General features: G+C 47.5%; 1 protein-coding gene across 1 annotated transcript in view; it reads left to right on the plus strand.

The window, feature by feature from the left end:
• LOC135261621 (phosphatase and actin regulator 4-like) overlaps positions 1–15,304 on the plus strand; it is a 28,235-nt gene extending 12,931 nt beyond the window's left edge. The window contains 9 exon segments of the mRNA XM_064348091.1: positions 4,771–5,003; positions 5,006–5,394; positions 6,930–7,189; positions 7,669–7,864; positions 10,795–10,850; positions 12,242–12,303; positions 13,049–13,186; positions 13,616–13,692; positions 14,025–15,304. Of these exon segments, the coding sequence (XP_064204161.1) occupies positions 4,771–5,003; positions 5,006–5,394; positions 6,930–7,189; positions 7,669–7,864; positions 10,795–10,850; positions 12,242–12,303; positions 13,049–13,186; positions 13,616–13,692; positions 14,025–14,040 (1,427 nt within the window). The 3' untranslated portion in view covers positions 14,041–15,304.
• The last annotated feature ends 4,728 nt before the right edge of the window (positions 15,305–20,032 follow it).

Consider the following 20,032-nt stretch of genomic DNA (forward strand, 5'->3'; position numbering starts at 1 on the left):
TTTTCATTGTGTCTAGCTATATGTTCACTGTCATCTCAGTGTTTCACCCTATACTGATGATAACCTTGTTAGGCCAGTTCGGAGTTAATCAGTTTAAACAGCGCATATATATTGCAGATGATCATTTATATTAAAGCCCAGCAATTCCTGTTTTGAGTTGGGTATCCAAGGTGATCTTATTCTGTTTTGAGTCGTGTATCTGTGGAAGGGGCTGTTTTAGGTTTTGAGTTGTGTATCTGTGGAAGGGGCTGTTTTAGGTTTTGAGTTGTGTATCTGTGGGAGGGGCTGTTCTAGGTTTTGAGTTGTGTATCTGTGGGAGGGGCTGTTTTAGGTTTTGAGTTGTGTATCTGTGGGAGGGGCTGTTTTAGGTTCTGAGTTGTGTATCTGTGGAAGGGGCTGTTCTAGGTTTTGAGTTGTGTATCTGTGGAAGGGGCTGTTTTAGGTTTTGAGTTGTGTATCTGTGGGAGGGGCTGTTCTAGGTTTTGAGTTGTGTATCTGTGGGAGGGGCTGTTTTAGGTTTTGAGTTGTGTATCTGTGGGAGGGGCTGTTTTAATTTTTGAGTTGTGTATCTGTGGAAGGGGCTGTTCTAGGTTTTGAGTTGTGTATCTGTGGAAGGGGCTGTTTTAGGTTTTGAGTTGTGTATCTGTGGAAGGGGCTGTTTTAGGTTTTGAGTTGTGTATCTGTGGAAGGGGCAGTTCTAGGTTTTGAGTTGTGTATCTGTGGGAGGGGCTGTTTTAGGTTTTGAGGTGTGTATCTGTGGGAGGGGCTGTTTTGGGTTTTGAGTTGTGTATCTGTGGAAGGGGCTGTTTTTGGTTTTGAGTTGTGTATCTGTGGAAGGGGCTGTTCTAGGTTTTGAGTTGTGTAGCTGTGGGAGGGGCTGTTTTAGGTTTTGAGTTGTGTATCTGTGGGAGGGGCTGTTTGGCTGTGTGCAGATTTGCTGTGGGGTCCTCACAGTGAAGAATGGGCTTGTCGGGGGTTATTTTTGTCCGTGGGGGAATGTCGCTGCTGTTGATCCAGTGTGGGAGGTTGGTGTGTCCCAGCATGCTCGGCTGCTCTCATTAGCCCCGACTGCAGGGCAAACAGCGATCCTTACCCTTATACACAGACTCACACACAGACCGACTCGCAGACACACACGTGAGAACACACGCACGCACACACACACACACACACACACAAACACACTCAGACACACACACGTTCACACACATTCATACACAGACAAACACACACGCGCACTCATGCACGTTCACACACATTTACACACACACACACACACACTCCTACACGTTCACGGACATTCACACATTCTTACACACAAACACACACACACACACTTATACGTGTTCACGCACATTCATTATTATGCTCATACACGTTCACACACACACACACACACACACACACACTCCTACACGTTCACAGACATTCACACATTCTCACACACACACTTATACGTGTTCACGCACATTCATTATTATGCTCATACACGTTCACACACACACACACACACACACACTCTTACACGTTCACACACATTCACACACACACTCAGCCAGGACAGGATCAGGCATGGTCTCCGGTCTTCATTAGCTGAAAGCAGCATTGCGCTCCTCCCCTCATGGTGTTCCTCCACAGCCCCCCCCCCCCCCTCAGAGTGACGCAGGCGGGGATCCAACCCTGCTGCTGCTTCTGTCATGGTCCTCAGTCCGGGGTCTCACTGGGCCTGCAGTGGTATGTCCGTTAGCCTCTCTGCGCCTTCTGTGTGTCCTCCAGCAGTGTTTCTAGGGTCCCGTTGGGCTTAAGCCTGGGTATTTATCTCCAGCCCAGCCCCCCCCCCCTTCCTTCTGTACAAATACAGCCCAGCGCTGGGTAACAGCCAGCCTGGTTACGTAGCGCTCTTGTTAAGCGCAGACATCCTCCCGGAGGCCTTGCATATTTAATGAGCCGTTCGCACAGTGGCGGCGTGTTCCCTGGGCCAGTCGGGATGCAGGAATGCGCTCTTGGCCTCCGCAGGAGTGCTCTTCCCCTAAGAAACCTGGCACAGACCAGCCGCGCTGAATACAGGGGGCAGCTGCCAGCCGTTTCCCGAGGGGACGATTCCAAATTAGCCCACCCCCCCCCCGCCCCCTCCCTGCACATCCACTCTTGGCGCGGTCCAGCCGGGCCTGTCCCGTCTCTCACAGTCACACCGCCGGTGCCAGGGCTCTGAAAGCCTCCGTCTCCCGCTCGCTTCCGGCAGCTTCCGCCCCGCGCGGGGCCGCGAGCGCCCGCCTCCCGCGGCACCGGGGCGGGCTCGACGGCCGCTCATCCCCGCCCGCCTCCCTGCGCCGCTGGGGCCCCCGCTCAGGTACGGGCAGAGTGGTCCCTGTTGCCACGGTGACGGCGGAAGCCTCGGACTCCGCGGAATGTTGTCGCTGCTGCACGCGTGTTGAGACCCGGGAGAGCATAGAGACCATAACGGCGCCCTCACAGACGCGGGCTGGAGCGGCTGCATGGCCTGCCCACCGGAACCCAGCACGTTCAGTCCTGTGGGGCTGTGAGTGTGTGTTCAGATCACTGACTGCTGTGGCGCTCTGGAGTGTGTGTTCAGTAATCTCAGCTGTGGTGCTCTGGAGTGTGTGTTCAGTGATCACTAACTACTGTGGTGCTCTGGAGTATGTGTTCAGTAATCTCAGCCATGGCACTCTGGAGTGTGTGTTCAGTGATCTCAGCTGTGGCGCTCTGGAGTGTGTGTTCAGTGATCTCAGCTGTGGCGCTCTGGAGTGTGTGTTCAGTAATCTCAGCTGTGGTGCTCTGGAGTGTGTGTTCAGTGATCACTAACTACTGTGGTGCTCTGGAGTGTGTGCTCAGTGATCTCAGGTGTGGTGCTCTGGAGTGTGTGTTCAGTAATCTCAGCCATGGCACTCTGGAGTGTGTGTTCAGTGATCTCAGCTGTGGCGCTCTGGAGTGTGTGTTTAGTAATCTCAGACGTGGCGCTCTGGAGTGTGTGTTCAGTGATCACTAACTACTGTGGTGCTCTGGAGTATGTGTTCAGTAATCTCAGCTGTGGTGCTCTGGAGTGTGTGTTCAGTGATCTCAGCTGTGGCGCTCTGGAGTGTGTGTTCAGTAATCTCTGCTGTGGTGCTCTGGAGTCTGTGTTCAGTGATCACTAACTACTGTGGTGCTCTGGAGTGTGTGTTCAGTGATCTCAGACGTGGCGCTCTGGAGTGTGTGTTCAGTAATCTCAGACGTGGCACTCTGGAGTGTGTGTTCAGTGATCTCAGCCATGGCACTCTGGAATGTGTGTTCAGTGATCTCAGCTGTGGTGCTCTGGAGTGTGTGTTCAGTGATCTCAGACGTGGCACTCTGGAGGGTGTGTTCAGTGATCTCAGCCATGGCACTCTGGAGTGTGTGTTCAGTGATCTCAGCTGTGGCACTCTGGAGTGTGTGTTCAGTGATCTCAGACGTGGCGCTCTGGAGTGTGTGTTCAGTGATCTCAGACGTGGCACTCTGGAGTGTGTGTTCAGTGATCTCAGACGTGGCACTCTGGAGTGTGTGTTCAGTGATCTCAGACGTGGCACTCTGGAGTGTGTGTTCAGTGATCACAAACTACTGTGGCGCTCTGGAATGTGTGTTCAGTGATCTCAGCCATGGCACTCTGGAGTGTGTGTGCAGTGATCTCAGCTGTGGCGCTCTGGATTGTGTGTTCAGTAATCTCAGCTGTGGCACTCTGGAGTGTGTGTTCAGTGATCTCAGGTGTGGTGCTCTGGAGGGTGTGTTTAGTGATCTCAGCTGTGGCACTCTGGAGTGTGTGCTCAGTGATCTCAGCTGTGGCACTCTGGAGTGTGTGTTTAGTGATCTCAGACGTGGCACTCTGGAGTGTGTGTTCAGTGATCTCAGCCGTGGCACTCTGGAGTGTGTGTTCAGTGATCTCAGCCGTGGCACTCTGGGGTGTGTGTTCAGTGATCTCAGCTGTGTTGCTCTGGAGTGTGTGCTCAGTGATCTCAGGTGTGGTGCTCTGGAGGGTGTGTTTAGTGATCTCAGCTGTGGCACTCTGGAGTGTGTGCTCAGTGATCTCAGCTGTGGCACTCTGGAGTGTGTGTTTAGTGATCTCAGACGTGGCACTCTGGAGTGTGTGTTCAGTGATCTCAGCCGTGGCACTCTGGAGTGTGTGTTCAGTGGTCTCAGACGTGGCGCTCTGGAGTGTGTGTTCAGTGATCTCAGCTGTGGTGCTCTGGAGTGTGTGTTGCTGTGAGGTTTTTTGGCTCATTACGGATGCTCATTATAGATTCTCTCATCCCTGTTTGAGTAAGTAGGCCTTTATTGTACACTGAAGCAAGGTGGATGGTGACGATCTCCATTGGAGAACATAACTTGGTGTCCCCATTAACCGCTGCTGCCTGCATTTACACTGTGTTCAGCTTAGACTTTTATCCCTCAGCTTGCAGTGACACTGAGTGCAGCGTATGTCTTTATTCTTTAGCCTGCAGTAACACTGAACACACCTAAACCCCATTACCAAGCCTGCAGTGTGTGTTCATCTCAGCGCTCACGTGTGTGTGTGTCTGTGTGTGTGTCTGTGTGTGTGTGTGTGTGTGTGTGTGTGTGTGTGTGCGTGTGTGTCTGTGTGTGTGTGCGTGTGTGTGTGTGTGTGTGTGTGTGTGTGTGTGTGTGTGTGTGTGTGCGTGCACTTTGGCGCACCCACTTCAGGAAGGTGTGTGTTTGTGCTGTTTTTGTGTGTGAGGACGAGAGGGGTGGTGTGTGACTCTTTATCTGTTTCGTCCACAGCGGAGCTGTCGCAAGCCGCACCCGTCAAGCGCTCCCCGCCCATGCCCCCCAAGAGGACCACCCCCGTCACCAAGCGCAACTCCCAGGAGTCTCACGTCGTTCCAGCCTCCCCGGACCCCGCCCCCGACCCCGCCCCCGCGCAGGCCGAGGAGAAGGCCGGCGAATCACTGCCTCCGCCGCCGGAGCCCGAGCCCGCCCCCGACGCCCGACCGCCCTCCCACACCCGCCCCCCCCCCCCCTCCCACCACCACCCCCTCCCGCCCTCCCCCCCCCGCTCCCACCACCACCCCCTCCCCATCCCGCCCTCCTCCCCCGCTCCCACCACCACCCCCTCCCCATCCCGCCCTCCTCCCCCCGTCCCACCACCACCCCCTCCCCATCCCGCAAGCGGCCCCGGTCGCCGTGCCCACCGCGGACCCCCCAGCCCCACCACCCAGCCCCCGCGGAGCCCCCCATCCCGCTGCACCTGCTCATCCAGCGGGCGCTGGCCAACCCCGGCCGGAACCCCCCCGCCTCGGACCGGTCCAAGCGCGCCCACTCTCTGCTGTTCGACGTGCCGCAGACCTACCTGACCACGCCCGGGGAGAGGGCCTCCCTGCCCGTCACCGTCGAGCGCATCAGACTGTGAGCCTTCCTCGCCTCCCTCCCCTTCCTCATGCCACCTTCACCCCCACGATACTCATTTTGATACACGTTCCGCTGCTCGGCTGTACAAAGTGGACAGCAGTTGAACAAAAGATGTGCAAGACACCACCCGCACAAAGTACAGCCACCTGCACCAGAGTCATTTAAGAACAGAATGTTTGTTTTGTTTTGTTTTGTTTTGTTTTGTTTTGTTTTGTTTTGTTTTGTTTTGTTTTGTTTTGTTTTGTTTTGTTTTGTTTTGTTTTGCAGATTTTTTTTTTCAGCTACACATTAGATCATGAAAACACTTAAAATTGAAATGAGAGTGAGCATATGCAAGGCAAGCACCGCCGCCGTGCTGTGGTTCATTTATTAACTAAGCAAATGAAATCCCAGCATGCTTAGGGCCGTATATAAAAATGCTACATGGGCTAGCATGGCTGCTGGAGGGGACGCAAGTGGCACTTGAAGGAGGTGATGTCGGGGCATGTTTGGCGGGTGCTTCAGTGACTCAGACAGCTTTGACTCGTTGGTGTCGCGTGTGTGATGTCAACTCTCTGAGGCAGACATCAGTACCGGGCAGCAGTGGGGAGGAAGTGTAAGGGAAAAACAGGCCAGCAATCACAAAACAGACAAACATCAGTTGACTGACGAAATTTGGCTTAGGGCGAGAACGGCCTGTTCCGTCAAACACTCCCCCACGACCTGTTGAGTAACTGGATGTTTCCATTTTCCCCCCACAGCCTAGACGACCTTATCCCAGTAGGCAGGCATGCTTGCCATTCTCTCTCACACACACACACACACCCTTTGCACTTTGGCCATGTTACATAATACACACATACATAATAGACATTGTACAATGTAGCACTTAATAATAGATCCTACATAATCGCAAAACAGTCAGAGATGTATTACTGTTAGCGAATAAGATTTTTTTCTTTCACACTTGTCCACTTGTCCATTTCACAGATGTCCATTATGCATAAACAATTAATCTAACTGCCAACAATAACAGTATTGCCTAAGTGATTAACAATGCAGACATAAGACAACATAACACATACGGAAGCTTTAGATGTGTAAAGTAAAAAATTATAAGGGGTTATAACTCTTATTACCTCGGTAATAAGAGTAATAATCATGTGTAATAAGACTAATAATCATAGGTAATAAGAATAATAATCATGGGTAATAAGAGTAATAATCATAGGTAATAAGAGTAATAATCATGGGTAATAAGAGTAATGATCATAGGTAATAAGAGTAATAATCATGGGTAATAAGAGTAATAATCATGGGTAATAAGAGTAATGATCATAGGTAATAAGAGTAATAATCATGGGTAATAAGAGTAATAATCATGGGTAATAAGAGTAATAATCATAGGTTAAACTTGGGTAATAAGAGTAATAATAATTGGTTAAACATGAGTAATAAGAGTAATAATCATTGGTTAAATGTGAATAATAAGAACAGTACTAATGATAGTGATAATGGATAGTTTTCCTCTCCCTCCCTCTCTCTGTCCGCAGGCAGGAGGATGATGACTTTGACATGGAGGAAGAGCTGCGTACTCGGCGCGCGGCAGCCCGGCGGGATCTGGAGGCGCGCAGCCGGCTGGGCCTGGCGGGGGACGTGCGCGTCAGCTACATCCCCAGCGCCCGGAGCCCCTCCATCAGCGAGGAGGAGGAGGACGAGGGGGAAGGGGCCAGCGACTCGGACGCCGACGGGCCCGTCCTTTACAGGGACGACAACGGAGGGGAGGAGGAAGAGGACGAGGACGTCCCGCTCGGTACGTGTTCAGGCGACCCCCACCCCTCCACCCCCCCAAAAAAAATAATAAATTGTGAATGGAATGCCTCATGGTGGGCAAAGCCTGACCCACCAATCAGGAGAAAGCATGCGCTGCCATGGCAATGACAAAAAATAGTGGGTTTTTGAAGTCAAGTATCACAAATCCCTTTTCAAGAATGAAACCTTTATTATATATTGAAAACTGAGCTGATTATGCCTGTGTTCCATATTTAGTCAATGACTGGGAAACTGGTTGTGGTGTATGTTGTTTATAGTGTGTAGTGTGTATTGATACTTTTTTGATCGGTTAGTTATGGTTGTAATGGTACTGTACAGAGTTGATGTGATTTAGCCTTTAGTCTGTAGTGAGCTGCATGTGCTGTGGCTAGCTGTGGCTAGCTGTGGCCAGCGGCGGCAGCCCCGGAGACTGTGCCTTACTAAACGCGCGGGTGTGCGTGTCCGCGTCCGCGTTCGCAGGGGGGCTGGCGAGCAAGGTGCAGAGGAAGGACACCCTGGCCCTGAGGCTGGGCGGCCGGTCCTCCGGCTCCGAGGAGACGCGGGAGGCGCGGGAGGCGCGGGAGGAGCAGGAGGAGCGGGAGCAGGAGGAGACGTCCTGGCAGAGCAGAGAGCAGTGGGAGTCGGTCCGCTCGCAGATCGGCACGGCGCTTACACGGTATGATGGGCGGAGCCTGACGGCACGCCCGCTTGCCACGCACACGCATATACACGCATACATGCGCATGCACACGCACATGTTCACCCACATGCACATAAACACACACATGCACACTTATACACACAAACACGCACACACACATGCACGCGCCCACATACGCCCGCATGCACATACACGCACACGCTCACATACACAAACCAATGCAACACGATAGAAAACCATGCACACAATCCTGAGCGCACTCGTGTTGTCACACTGTCCCGTAACGCACGTGCTATAAAATGACGTGCACATGCTGGAGGGACGTGCTCACAGCGCAGTGTGCGGGTATTCCGCTCAGGTTGGCACGGTGCGGTGCGTGTGACCTAGCGTCTGAGTTCCTGTGCTACAGGGCAGCGCGGCACGTACGAATACGCCGAGCCGCTCACTTCCTGTCTGTCCCTGTCTCCGCCGCGGTGGCTCCCTTTAGCCTCGGGTTCGCAGCCCTTTCTGCGAGGTCGGCTCTCACGACTCATTGCGGAATGGAACTGTGCCTGACGATTGGCTAAGCGTGCCTCTAGTGATTAAAGCTGCGTGGACCTGTAGGCCTTCTCTCAGATTTCTGAAGCGCGGAAGAGCCAGTGCTGAGAGGAAAAGAGGATGGAGGGAGGGAGGGAGGGAGGGAGGGAGGAGAGATGGAGAGATAGTACTGCATTCCTCCCTTTGTGGGGAGGGACCTTGAGGCCCAGAGCAGGCTTTGTCATGTCTGGGACATAGCAGGCATTCTGCGGCAGAGGTGCATGCTGGGAGAGCGCTGCGTGAGGCGTCGTCTTCTATCCGCTGTCACTCAAGGGTTTCGTCTGCATCACACACTGCAGGTGAAATCTGATTCTGTGCATTACACGCTGTAAGAGAAATCTGTGTCTGCACATTACATAGCCTACTATAAGAGCAATCTGTAAATTACACAATGCAGGTGGAATCAGTCTCTGTACATTATCTAGGCTACTATAAGAGCAATCTGTACATTACACACTACAGGAGAAATCAGTCTCTGTACATTATCTAGGCTACTATAAGAGCAATCTGTACATTACACAATGCAGGTGGAATCAGTCTCTGTACATTATCTAGGCTACTATAAGAGCAATCTGTACATTACACAATGCAGGTGGAATCAGTCTCTGTACATTATCTAGGCTACTATAAGAGCAATCTGTACATTACACAATGCAGGTGGAATCAGACCCTGCACATTATATAGGCTACTATAAGAGCAATCTGTACATTACACAATGCAGGTGGAATCAGACCCTGCACATTATATAGCCTACTATAAGAGCAATCTGTACATTACACAATGCAGGTGAAATCAGTCTCTGTACATTATATAGGCTACTATAAGAGCAATCTGCATTACACAGTGCAGGTGGAATCAGACCCTGTACATTGCGGTCTGTACATTACACACTGTGAGAGAGGTCTGTGTCTTCACATTGCGCACTACAGGAGAAATCTCGGGCAGTGAACAGAAAAACGTGAAGTTGTTTAATAGCATGTTGAGCCGCCGCGTGCGGTCAGTGGCCTGCATGCTGTGGGCAGTCTACAGATGACCGTACTTACGCAGAAGACACATAACGCCACTCTTCCGTGAGCGTGACAGTCAGCTCGCACTCAGCTGATGAAAGTGGAACACACCGTCTCAGGCGTCCTCCCAGAATGCCTTGTGACTGCTCGATTGTAATCGGGACCAGTGAAGGCGCTGGCCCTGGCGTGCCGATGGCCTCAGGGCACTGCTCATCAGACCCCTGAAGGGATCAGCCTGGCTCTGGTGATGCGGCGTCTCAGGATGCCCCTCTCTGTAGGGAGAGAACGCTTTAACATGGGGTGAAGATGACCTCTCTGTACCATTCAGTAATGACTGACATTGATCTTACCTTGGGACAGTACAAGTGCATCAAAACCATGCTAAGGAAATTAACCCCAAATCGTTAGCGAATCACCAGAACCCTTCACTTTTGGAACTGTGTTGTGTGTCCATGCCTGCCTTTGCCTCCTGTAACTGTACCTCCTGACTCGACACTGCTGTGCTGAGCTGTTTTTGGGACTGCGACCGTGAGCGCAGGGATGGTCTTAGTGACTTTGGAGCAGAAAGCTTGTGGCCATGGTTCGTTTCCCTGGGAGTCTCTCTGCTGCCGACGATGGTCAGCCCGGCTCTCATAACCACCGACCGCTAACGTAGCCGCGTCCTAGCAAGACGTGTTCCCAGCGTCTGCCGCATGTGCCGTGCTGTGTGCTGCCGGTGTGTGTGCTGCCAGTGTGCTGCCGGTGTGCTCTGTGTATGTGTGTGTTGAGTATATGGAGTTTGTTCTCACTGTGCAGCTGGTGTGTGTTGAGTATATGGAGTTTGCTCTCACTGTGCAGCTGGTGTGTGTTGAGTATATGGAGTTTGTTCTCACTGTGCAGCTGGTGTGTGTTGAGTATATGGAGTTTGTTCTCACTGTGCAGCTGGTGTGTGTTGAGTATATGGAGTTTGTTCTCACTGTGCAGCTGGTGTGTGTTGAGTATATGGAGTTTGTTCTCACTGTGCAGCTGGTGTGTGTTGAGTATATGGATTTTGTTCTCACTGTGCAGCTGGTGTGTGTTGAGTATATGGAGTTTGCTCTCACTGTGCAGCTGGTGTGTGTTGAGTATATGAAGTTTGTTCTCACTGTGCAGCTGGTGTGTGTTGAGTATATGGAGTTTGTTCTCACTGTGCAGCTGGTGTGTGTTGAGTATATGGAGTTTGTTCTCACTGTGCAGCTGGCGTGTGTTGAGTATATGGAGTTTGTTCTCACTGTGCAGTTGGCGTGTGTTGAGTATATGGAGTTTGTTCTCACTGTGCAGCTGGTGTGTGAGTGTTTTTCTCCATGCGTATTGACCCGCTGTTTTTTCTGTGTCACCTGCAGGAGGCTGAGCCAGAGACCCACAGTGGTGGAGCTGGAGCAGAGGAACATTCTCCAGCGTGAGTTCCCTCCTCCCTCCACCTCTCCCTCCTTCTCTCTCACACTCTCCCTCGCTTCCTTTCCCCTCCCGCTCACCCATCACCTAAATCCAGTCACACTGGGATTCTCCAACCGGAGACGCTCACCTGTGATTAGTCTAAACAGGATAATCCTGGCATGTTGAAGCATATTTGCATATTAATTTGCGAGCTTGTATATATTACTTAGGCAAACCAGTGCTTTGCTTTGCATAGAACAGTAGCGCTAGAAGAACTTCTCGCTTCTGCTTGCAAGCCAGAAGAGTTCAAAATACCGTACGCAGAAGCACACAGTTCAGACCAAAATGGAGGGTTTAGATGCCTTTGAAGGGTGCCAAAACTAGCACTGATGCGTTTTATCTTTGGTGTAGGTGTAAGTTTTCGTAAGGAAGGACATGGAGAGCCGTTTGCTAATGTTCTCCCGGAGGTTAGAGTGGTGCTGTCGTTATGCTTGCATTCATACACCACCTTTGTTTGTCTGTTGATAGTTGGCTTTAGTTTTTATTGCAATTTATTGCTGTCTTTTTACTCCTAATTCTAACATTTGTTGAGCTCTTCGTTTTAAGTAGCAGCATGACGCTATATCGCCCTCTTGTGGATGTTTCATGCTATTCCATAAATGTTTTGTTGGAAAAGTCTATGGCACTCTTATAATTAGAAGTTTGAAATATGTTTCAGTCTCCCCGTCTTAAATTTAGATTTTGAATAAATTTAATTTGAACAAATCCGGTAACACGTACAAGTGTTTATTGTGCCGTTTCATTTTGAAGTGGTCCGCTTCGGAACTTGGTGCGACCAGGTTGTGCGAGCCCAGGTCCCTCACCCCTCTGCTGCACTGCTTTTCCCCTCACAGCAGATGCATTTACCTTTAGGCTTTGAGCAGCCCCTCGCATTCCTGTGCATTAGTGCATTCACTTTAAAAATCAAGGAAAACACAGACAAATCTATTCGAGTACAGAAACAGGTGCAAAACATGTGTGTGCATTATTATTATTAGTATTTTAAAATCAATAGAGTCAAACTGTTGAAGTTATATCTAGAGCATGTATAGGCAGTCAGCTTCCAATTCCAAAAAAAAAAATCATGACTGAATATCTGGAAAGGGCGCTGAAGTGCAGAGAGCTTTAAGAGCTTTATTTCACCCCCATCTAAAACACTCACGGCACGCAGTACACTGCCTGCTGGGCTTTGAAAAAGAAATCACGTTCTGAAAAATAAAATGCCTGTAATGTAAGAGACACAAACTTTTTGCCTTCTCTGTTCCTTTTCTGCAAAGCCCCGTTTCAGTCTTTGCTGATTGGCTACTGTTTCCACTTTGCTGACTGGCTGTTTTCCCAGTGTCCTCTGTGCTGATTGGTTGTTCTCATTTCCAGCCAAGAATGAGGCGGACAGGCGGGCGGAGCGGAGCGAGATCAAAAGGAGGCTCACCAGGAAGGTAAGATGCTAAATATGGCTGCTTTTTACCTGTCCAAGATGTTCCATACACAATTACACCCCCATATAATACACTCATGGAAAGCAGCACACTTCCTGCTGGGCTTGAAAAACTCACATTCTAAAAGATAGAGAATGTAGAAGAGGAAATGGGATACAATTATTACTTGATAAAGTTGGTTGTGTCTGTTATGCGTATGTGTGTGTGTGCGCGTGCGCGTGTGTGCGCATGCATGTGTGTTATGCATTATTGACTGCGTGTATGTATGTGTGTGCGCATGCGTTTCTGTTATGTATAAGTGACCGTGTGTGTGTGTGTGTGTGTGTGTGCGTGTGTGTGCATGCATTTGTGTTAAGCGTTATTGACCGTGTGTGTGTATATATGTGTGCGTGTGTGTGCGCATGCGTTTGTGTTATGCGTTATTGACCGTGTGTGTGTGTGTGTGTGTGTATACATGTGTGCGTGTGTGTGTGCGTGTGTGTGCGCATGCGTTTGTGTTATGTATAAGTGACCGTGTGTGTGTGTGTGCGCATGCGTTTGTGTTGTGTATAAGTGACCGTGTGTGTGTATATATGTGTGCGTGTGTGTGCGCATGCGTTTGTGTTATGTATAAGTGACCGTGTGTGTGTGTGTGTGTGTGTGTGTGTGTGTGTATATATGTGTGCGTGTGTGTGCGCACGCGTTTGTGTTATGTATTAAGTGACCGTGTGTGTGTGTGTCTGACCCTGCCTCGTTCTCTCTCCAGCTCAGTCAGAGGCCCACGGTGGCAGAGCTGCAGGCTCGGAAGATCCTGCGTTTCCATGAGTACGTGGAGTGCACCGACGCCCAGGACTACGATCGCCGTGGCGAAAAGCCCTGGACGAAACTCACCCCTGCTGACAAGGTGAGCAGGCCGTTCCCTCTGTCAAAAATCACAGGGTCGTCCAAACATCATCTCACTCAGCTAAACAGTCAGCACCTACAACTTTATTGACATAGTACAAACAGTCTGAAATTTTCATTTTCCAAGTACACCTCTTTAATATTTATATCCAGTAATATTAATATTGCTATATACACATAACGTATATTTATATCCTAAAATTGCATATTAAAAAAACGTACAGTACCTTCATTCAACTTCATTTATGTCCAAGAAAATACATGCTGCTGTGGTATGAATTTTGCCTTAAGAAGTGCGTGTTATGACTGACGTAAGTGTACAGCATGTGTTCCGTTCTGCGTGACATGCTAAGAAACATAGACACCAGGAAGCTCTGTACTGCATGCACTGGCACACAGAGTCTCACCCCTCACTCTGTCCCTCCTCCAGGCGGCAATCCGGAAAGAACTCAATGAGTTCAAGAGCACTGAGATGGAGGTGCACGAGCAGAGCCGGATCTACACCAGGTGAGCAGAGAGGGGAAAACGATGAAGATTAACGTTCGGCCCAGGCCACGTTCCCCAAACATTGTCACGCTGTTACCGTTGAACACTGTGGCACACTTAGTCTATGGGCATCAATTGTAGAGTAGAATCCATCATATATGCATTACATTTGACATATGGAAGATGGGCACGTGTTGCTGTGTATTGAAGCAGAAGCAGTACTTTCCTTTATCCATGTAGAGCGTGTTTCTGTCCTTCATAACGATATATTGATCAAATAGGTGAGTGAGCGTTGATTGAGAATCTTTGCGAGTGTTCAGTCTCCTGTTTGCCCTCTTCCTCCTCCCATGCAGATTCCATCGGCCATAGCCAAGCACTTATCACCTGGGGAGACAACGAAGCAACAGTCTGCGCGAGTCATCTGGTCTTGGTTCTCCTTCGTGGGTGGCATGGCAATGAACCCTGTGCACGTAAGGAAGTGCCACTCCTTCTCCTGATGATGTCACAGAGGAGCAGCGGGACGCTTATGACGCAACGCGTTTGCGTTGCGGGAATCTTGGGGAATGTAGTGCCAATTCAGTGGAGAGCAGAAGGGGGAGGCTCCAAAACCGTGCTGCGCTTCCAGGCCAGCAGGGGGCGCTGTCACATCGCTCTCTCAAAGGGAAAAGTCCTGGTGGCTTTTATATGCATTTATTTTACTCTGACTCTCTTTTATTCATTCAGGAAAAGTATTGATAGCATTAATGTTAATTGATAGCAAGTGACGATGGCAATTATTTAAATGACGAGATGTAATTCTGCGAGAATTGTATGTTGTCTGTGTGTGCACATGTGCACGCACACGTGTGCACGTGTTTGTATACAAGAGCACATGATAAAATGTCCAAATATATATGTGTACCTGTTGCAATTGTACGCATGTATTGTATGTGCAGAACATGTACACGTAAGTGTGTGAGCATTTTGGCAGTGTTTTTTTTCTAAGCCCAAGATTGAAAAGCTTAGTGATAAAAAAAAAACATTACTTATGCATCACAATCTTACCGTTTCCCATGTGAAATAATAGCATTGATAGAGATGCAGTCTGGTTCTCTTTTTGCCATCCGTTTATTACTTGTACAACCAGTAGCAGAACTTAAAAAGTGCCTTTTTACTGTATTTTTCCCGTTTTTGCTATATTTTATTATTACCTGACGTAATACTTATCAGAAAATTTATTAATGAAAGAAAATGTTGAACCTGTAAACCGAAGTCCAAATGAGTGCAATTGATTGACTGGGGAAAATGTTTGACTGCTGTAGAAAATGTGTATAGTGCTCTGGACCAGAACAACATTTCTGCTATGTTCATAAACAATAATCACACCAGTTTGTTCTGTATATCTTGACCTCTCATTGTAAAAAGGATTTTAAAAATAATAAAAGTATTATAGCCTTGTTTTTAGGAAAACGGCATAGGATTCAATTGAATTTTAAGGAAAGGGCTATACAAGTATGCACATTGTTTTTTTGTTTTTTTATTTTGTTGTACATTTTATTTTTTATAAAACAAAATTTATGGAAAAACTGACAGCAGAGTCTGTTGAGATATAAATGGTCACTGCAGATTCAAATTAAAGGCTTACAGAAATTCAGACTGCCTTGTATGACATTGCTTTCTGTAATATAAAAATGCCTGCATTGAGTTTTAGTAAAAATGTTCACATCCACAATAGCAGTTCTATATCTTAGCCGATAATATAAAACGTATAACTGAAGATAAGTTATTCTGATGTACATCCATCCATTATCTAACCTGCTTGTTCCTGGTTGCTCCATGCTTGAAGCTGATCACCTGATTTCTCAGATCTGAAATGGTTGCTGATTTGGTCAGAGCATCAATTCAACTGAGGCAATTACACCTATACCTATCCAGTTCTGGAACAAGACTGAATTGTGTTTCAGTAATTAACGTTTTAATGTTATACAGTTGTAAGAAAGTTTGCGAACCCTTTGGAATTACCTGGAATTTTTGCATTAATTACTCATTAAATGTGGTCTGATCTTTATTTAAGTCACAATAATTAACAAGCACATTCTGCTTAAACTAAGAACACACAATCGATTGCACTTTTCATGTCTTTAGTGAACACATTGTCTAAACATTCACAGTTCAGGCTGCAAAAAGTGTGTGAACCCTTGTGTGTAGTAACTTAACCTCTTTAACAGCTGTAACCTCCTACAAATGTTTCCTATAGCTGCTGATCAGACTTGCACAATGGTTAGGAGGATAGGCCATTCCTCCTCACAAAACTGCTTCAGTTCATTGATATTTCTCGGATTTCTTGCATGAACAGCCCTCTTCAGGTCATGTCACAACATCTCAATTGAGTTAAGGCCTGGACTCTGGCTTGGCCATTCCAAAACATGAATTTTATTCCATTTAAGCCATTCTGTTGTCAATTTACTCATGAGTTTTGGGTTACCGCTACCCTGACATTCAACAGTTCTGCTCAAGTTCTTGATACCATTTCAAACTCTTTGTTCCCTCAATGATTGCAAGCTGCTCAGGCCCTGAAGCAGCAAAGCAGCCCCAAACCATGATGATCCCTCCACTATGTTGATATTTGTGTTGCTGAGCAGTGCTTTTTGCCTTCCTTCTTCAAAAAAGTTAAACTTTTGTCTCATCCAATCATAAAACATTATGCCAGAAGCATTGTGGGACATCCAGGTGGTTTTGTGCAAACATTGAGATCTTCAGCATTGTTTTTTTGGTGAGCAGTGGTTTCCTCTGTGGTGTCCTCCCATGAATGCCATTCTTGTTTAGTGTTTTTCTGATAGTGGACAGAGACTTTAGCAAGTTTCTTTAGAGATTTCTGCAAGTCCTCTGCTGTTAAGCTAGGGTTCTTTCTGGCCACCTGTAGCATAGCATGTTGTGCTCTTGCTGTGATCCTTGCAGGATGCTCACTCCTAGGGAGGGAAGCAACAGTACATAATACCTCCATTTGTATACAACACTTGTCTTATTGTGGATTGATGAACACCCAGGCCTTTAGAAATATTTTCTAGCCTTTTCCAGCTTTTTGCATCTCTACAGTTCTTCTAAAGTCCTCTGAAAATAGTTTTTATGAGGACATTGTTCACATGAACAGACTGAGTAAGCAAACTTTGTGTGCCTATTTATAGGGCAAGGCACCTCCAACGCACACCTCCAATCTCGTCTCATTGATTGGAACGCTTGACTCCAATTAGCTTTTGAACAAGTCATTAGTCTAGAGGTTCGCATACCTTTTCCAACCTAGTCTGTGAATGTTTAAGTGATGAATTCAGTATTGTCAAGATGTACAATTTTGAATTCTGAAAAAACGCTGGGCAATTATTGTTTGTTCCATTGATGTAGGTCAAAGGTTTCTAAAACCACAAACATAACCGACAAGGATGGGTTTAGTGCTTCAAACAGGTGTTTGTCTGCATGTGTTTGGCTCCGCATCAGTATAGGCCCTTCCAAGGCACATCCCCCAGTGGACACCCGGCCAAATGAAAGCCTGCAGTGTCGAGAATGGCCTCGATCGTATCTGCAGCATATCACTGTCACAGTGTATTGATAGTAGTGCAGTTAAAGTACTTTTTACTCTTTTATTTCTTTCTAGATTGTGGCAGCGCTATTTTGAGGTTAACCTCTGTGGTCAAGGCCGTGCTCTTTTTGGAGTCTGGGCTCCAGTCTTGTTGTTTGGCTGGGATAAAAAATTTCTGAACACTAAAGAGTCTCCTTGCTTGTCCCTGAAGCTGAAGGATGTTACTAACGCTGGAGTGCATGTACATTCCCCATACATATTAGGACCTTGGACTGGAGTTTCAATGCAAGGAAAGCAAATGTTTCCGTCAACTTGAGAGTACACATGGAAAAATGCTCTGTACACGGAGCCCGTGGTGTACTTCACATTTCTCGCTTTCGTCTTGGGCCCAGATTTCAGCAAATACAAACAAATGTAAATGAAAAATTAAGACATACCACAGAATTACAAAAAGTACGGTCATGTAATAATTAATATTGAGGCAGACCAACGGTGCATGGTTTATGAATAATTGTTAACTGGCTAGGGGTTTCATGAAGGAATACCCGTCACTGGACTGCAGTAATGTTTACAGTTTATCTCGACGATTTAAGCTATGTCAAAACATTATTTACATCACGTATTTGTTATCTGGTGTTACCAAGGACTTTGCGGAAAGGCACCTGCAATGGTGTGTTCTTCATTCTTCTCCGTAAAATGTTTTAGCTTTGGTCATATTATGTAAGCTTCAGTTCCTCAGTAAATGAACGGGTGGTATTTAATGGATTTTTGTGGATTTTTATTTACACCTTAATTAAAAATATATTTTTGTTAATTATTTGAAATGGTGGGGACTTACATTGATTTACTTGAAATGAGGTGACAATCAACTGGAGTGGCCAATAACAGCTCTTTAAAAATGAGATACTCTGTTTTCAACAGCTTTACATATTTTTAATGTCATCATTGCTTGTAATGGTGATGATGGTGTGAAAATATACAACACAAATTACTGAACTGACGCTGCTGGAAGCTACCAGCAGGGAACGCTGGTGGTCTGTAGTGCAGCCTGGAGCCCCGGCTGGGAGAGAGCCTGTTTGAGACTGCGAGACACAGAAAATTACAAATCCAGGATTCGTTCACTCTTTACTTATTATAAATGTCTCTGTTTTCCTTACGAATAAAACCTTGGGAAATAAGCAGGAATGTACAGCCTGTAGTTGTATTTATTTTCTAAAACCTGATCTATCTTATGATGATAGCAGATTTACATCTACACGGAAAAAAGTGTCCCCGTCTAACATGAATGTACATAACTGCTTGTGCTGTAATCAAATCTGTCTTGAGCCAATGTATGTTCCCACAATGCATTTACCAACTGTGGCAATGTAATACTGGCTCTATGTCAGAGATTAGCATTATAAAACAATCCAGTCATATATCTAATATGACTGTCTATGGCTCCAGCATCCCTATCCCAGTGTGCATTGGGTGAAAGACATAGATGGATGGATGGACTGAATATGTTTCGGTCAGCAGCAAATGTTGGCCAGAGATTGGAGCTTTACCCGAAAAGTTGTCCACATTTACCAAAGAGCAAATCGAACCAGGCCAGCCAGATTCTTTTCCTTTCCTTCTGGTGGCCAATGTGATGAAATGGACTGCAATAACAGTTGGATAGCTGTAGTTGTTGCACACAATTGTGTGTGCTCTCATTCAGGACACGGTCATCTGTTTTGAGGACTTGCTCTTTCTCCTCCTCCCCCCCCCGCTCCGTTCCGCAGGCTCTCCCTTTGCCGCACATGTTATTGGTATTTGGTTTCACAGCTCAAAGCCAGATGGATGCGTTCTGTTATTAGCGGGCTATTGGAATGATTGGTTATTGCGATTGCTGGGTTTCAGTGTCTATAATTGGCTCCGAGAGAAAATAAAGTTATTTACTGAATGGACTGTTTGTGAAAGGATGTGCGGCAGTTCCGAGCCATTTGATATCTGTCCTGCCCACACCGCCCTGCGCCTCCATTACAGCCAATCATCCCATTTGAAGTGGCCCACTTACGGCGGGGCCGGGACGCCGTAATCACAATGTCGCCGTTCTGTGAAGCCCGGCTCCCAAATCCAGCCGGGACAAAGGAGCCCCCTTCATGAGAACGCCTGACTGGCAGTGGTTTTGGGCAAGATGCTTTAATCATCTCTCTCTCTCTCTCTCCACTAGCTACTGCTTTCATCAGGGTGAAAAAAAAAAACCCGTCAAACCTCAGGCACACGCACACCTGTCTCAACACAGCTCCCTAACCTCAGTGCTCATGAACGCTCACATTCACACATCTCTCCCGGCAAATACACATTCACACATTCACACCTGCCCAACGCAAACACGCACGCGCTTTCATGCCCACCTTTCTCAATGAACATAAACATACGTATATTGTCACGCAACGTACTTCTTAGTACACAAACACACGTTCACATGTTTTACTACGCACAAGTCACCAATCACCTGGGCAGACTACACATACAGAGCATGATTTTCAATAAATACGCCCCCACCCATAGTCCGAAAGACTCAGGTCTCTTTTGACCACCAAATCACTTTTGCTTTTTGAGCATAGCCAGTTTTAATGAGATGAGTTGGATCTGTGAGATTCTTTGTGTCAGAAACAGCTGCGCTTACAAATGATCACGTGGCTCAGCCCTCCATGTTGTCATCCAGGACCACATTTAGAACTGGGGACCAGATGTGAACTTCCTTATCTGTTTGTGATTCTTGTCCTTGTTCTAAAAAGGACGCAGTATCCCAACTCCATTGTCGAGGGAGAGACCCTTCAT

This window comes from Anguilla rostrata, chromosome 8 (assembly GCF_018555375.3).
Source record: "Anguilla rostrata isolate EN2019 chromosome 8, ASM1855537v3, whole genome shotgun sequence".
NCBI classification, from domain to species: Eukaryota; Metazoa; Chordata; class Actinopteri; order Anguilliformes; family Anguillidae; genus Anguilla; species Anguilla rostrata.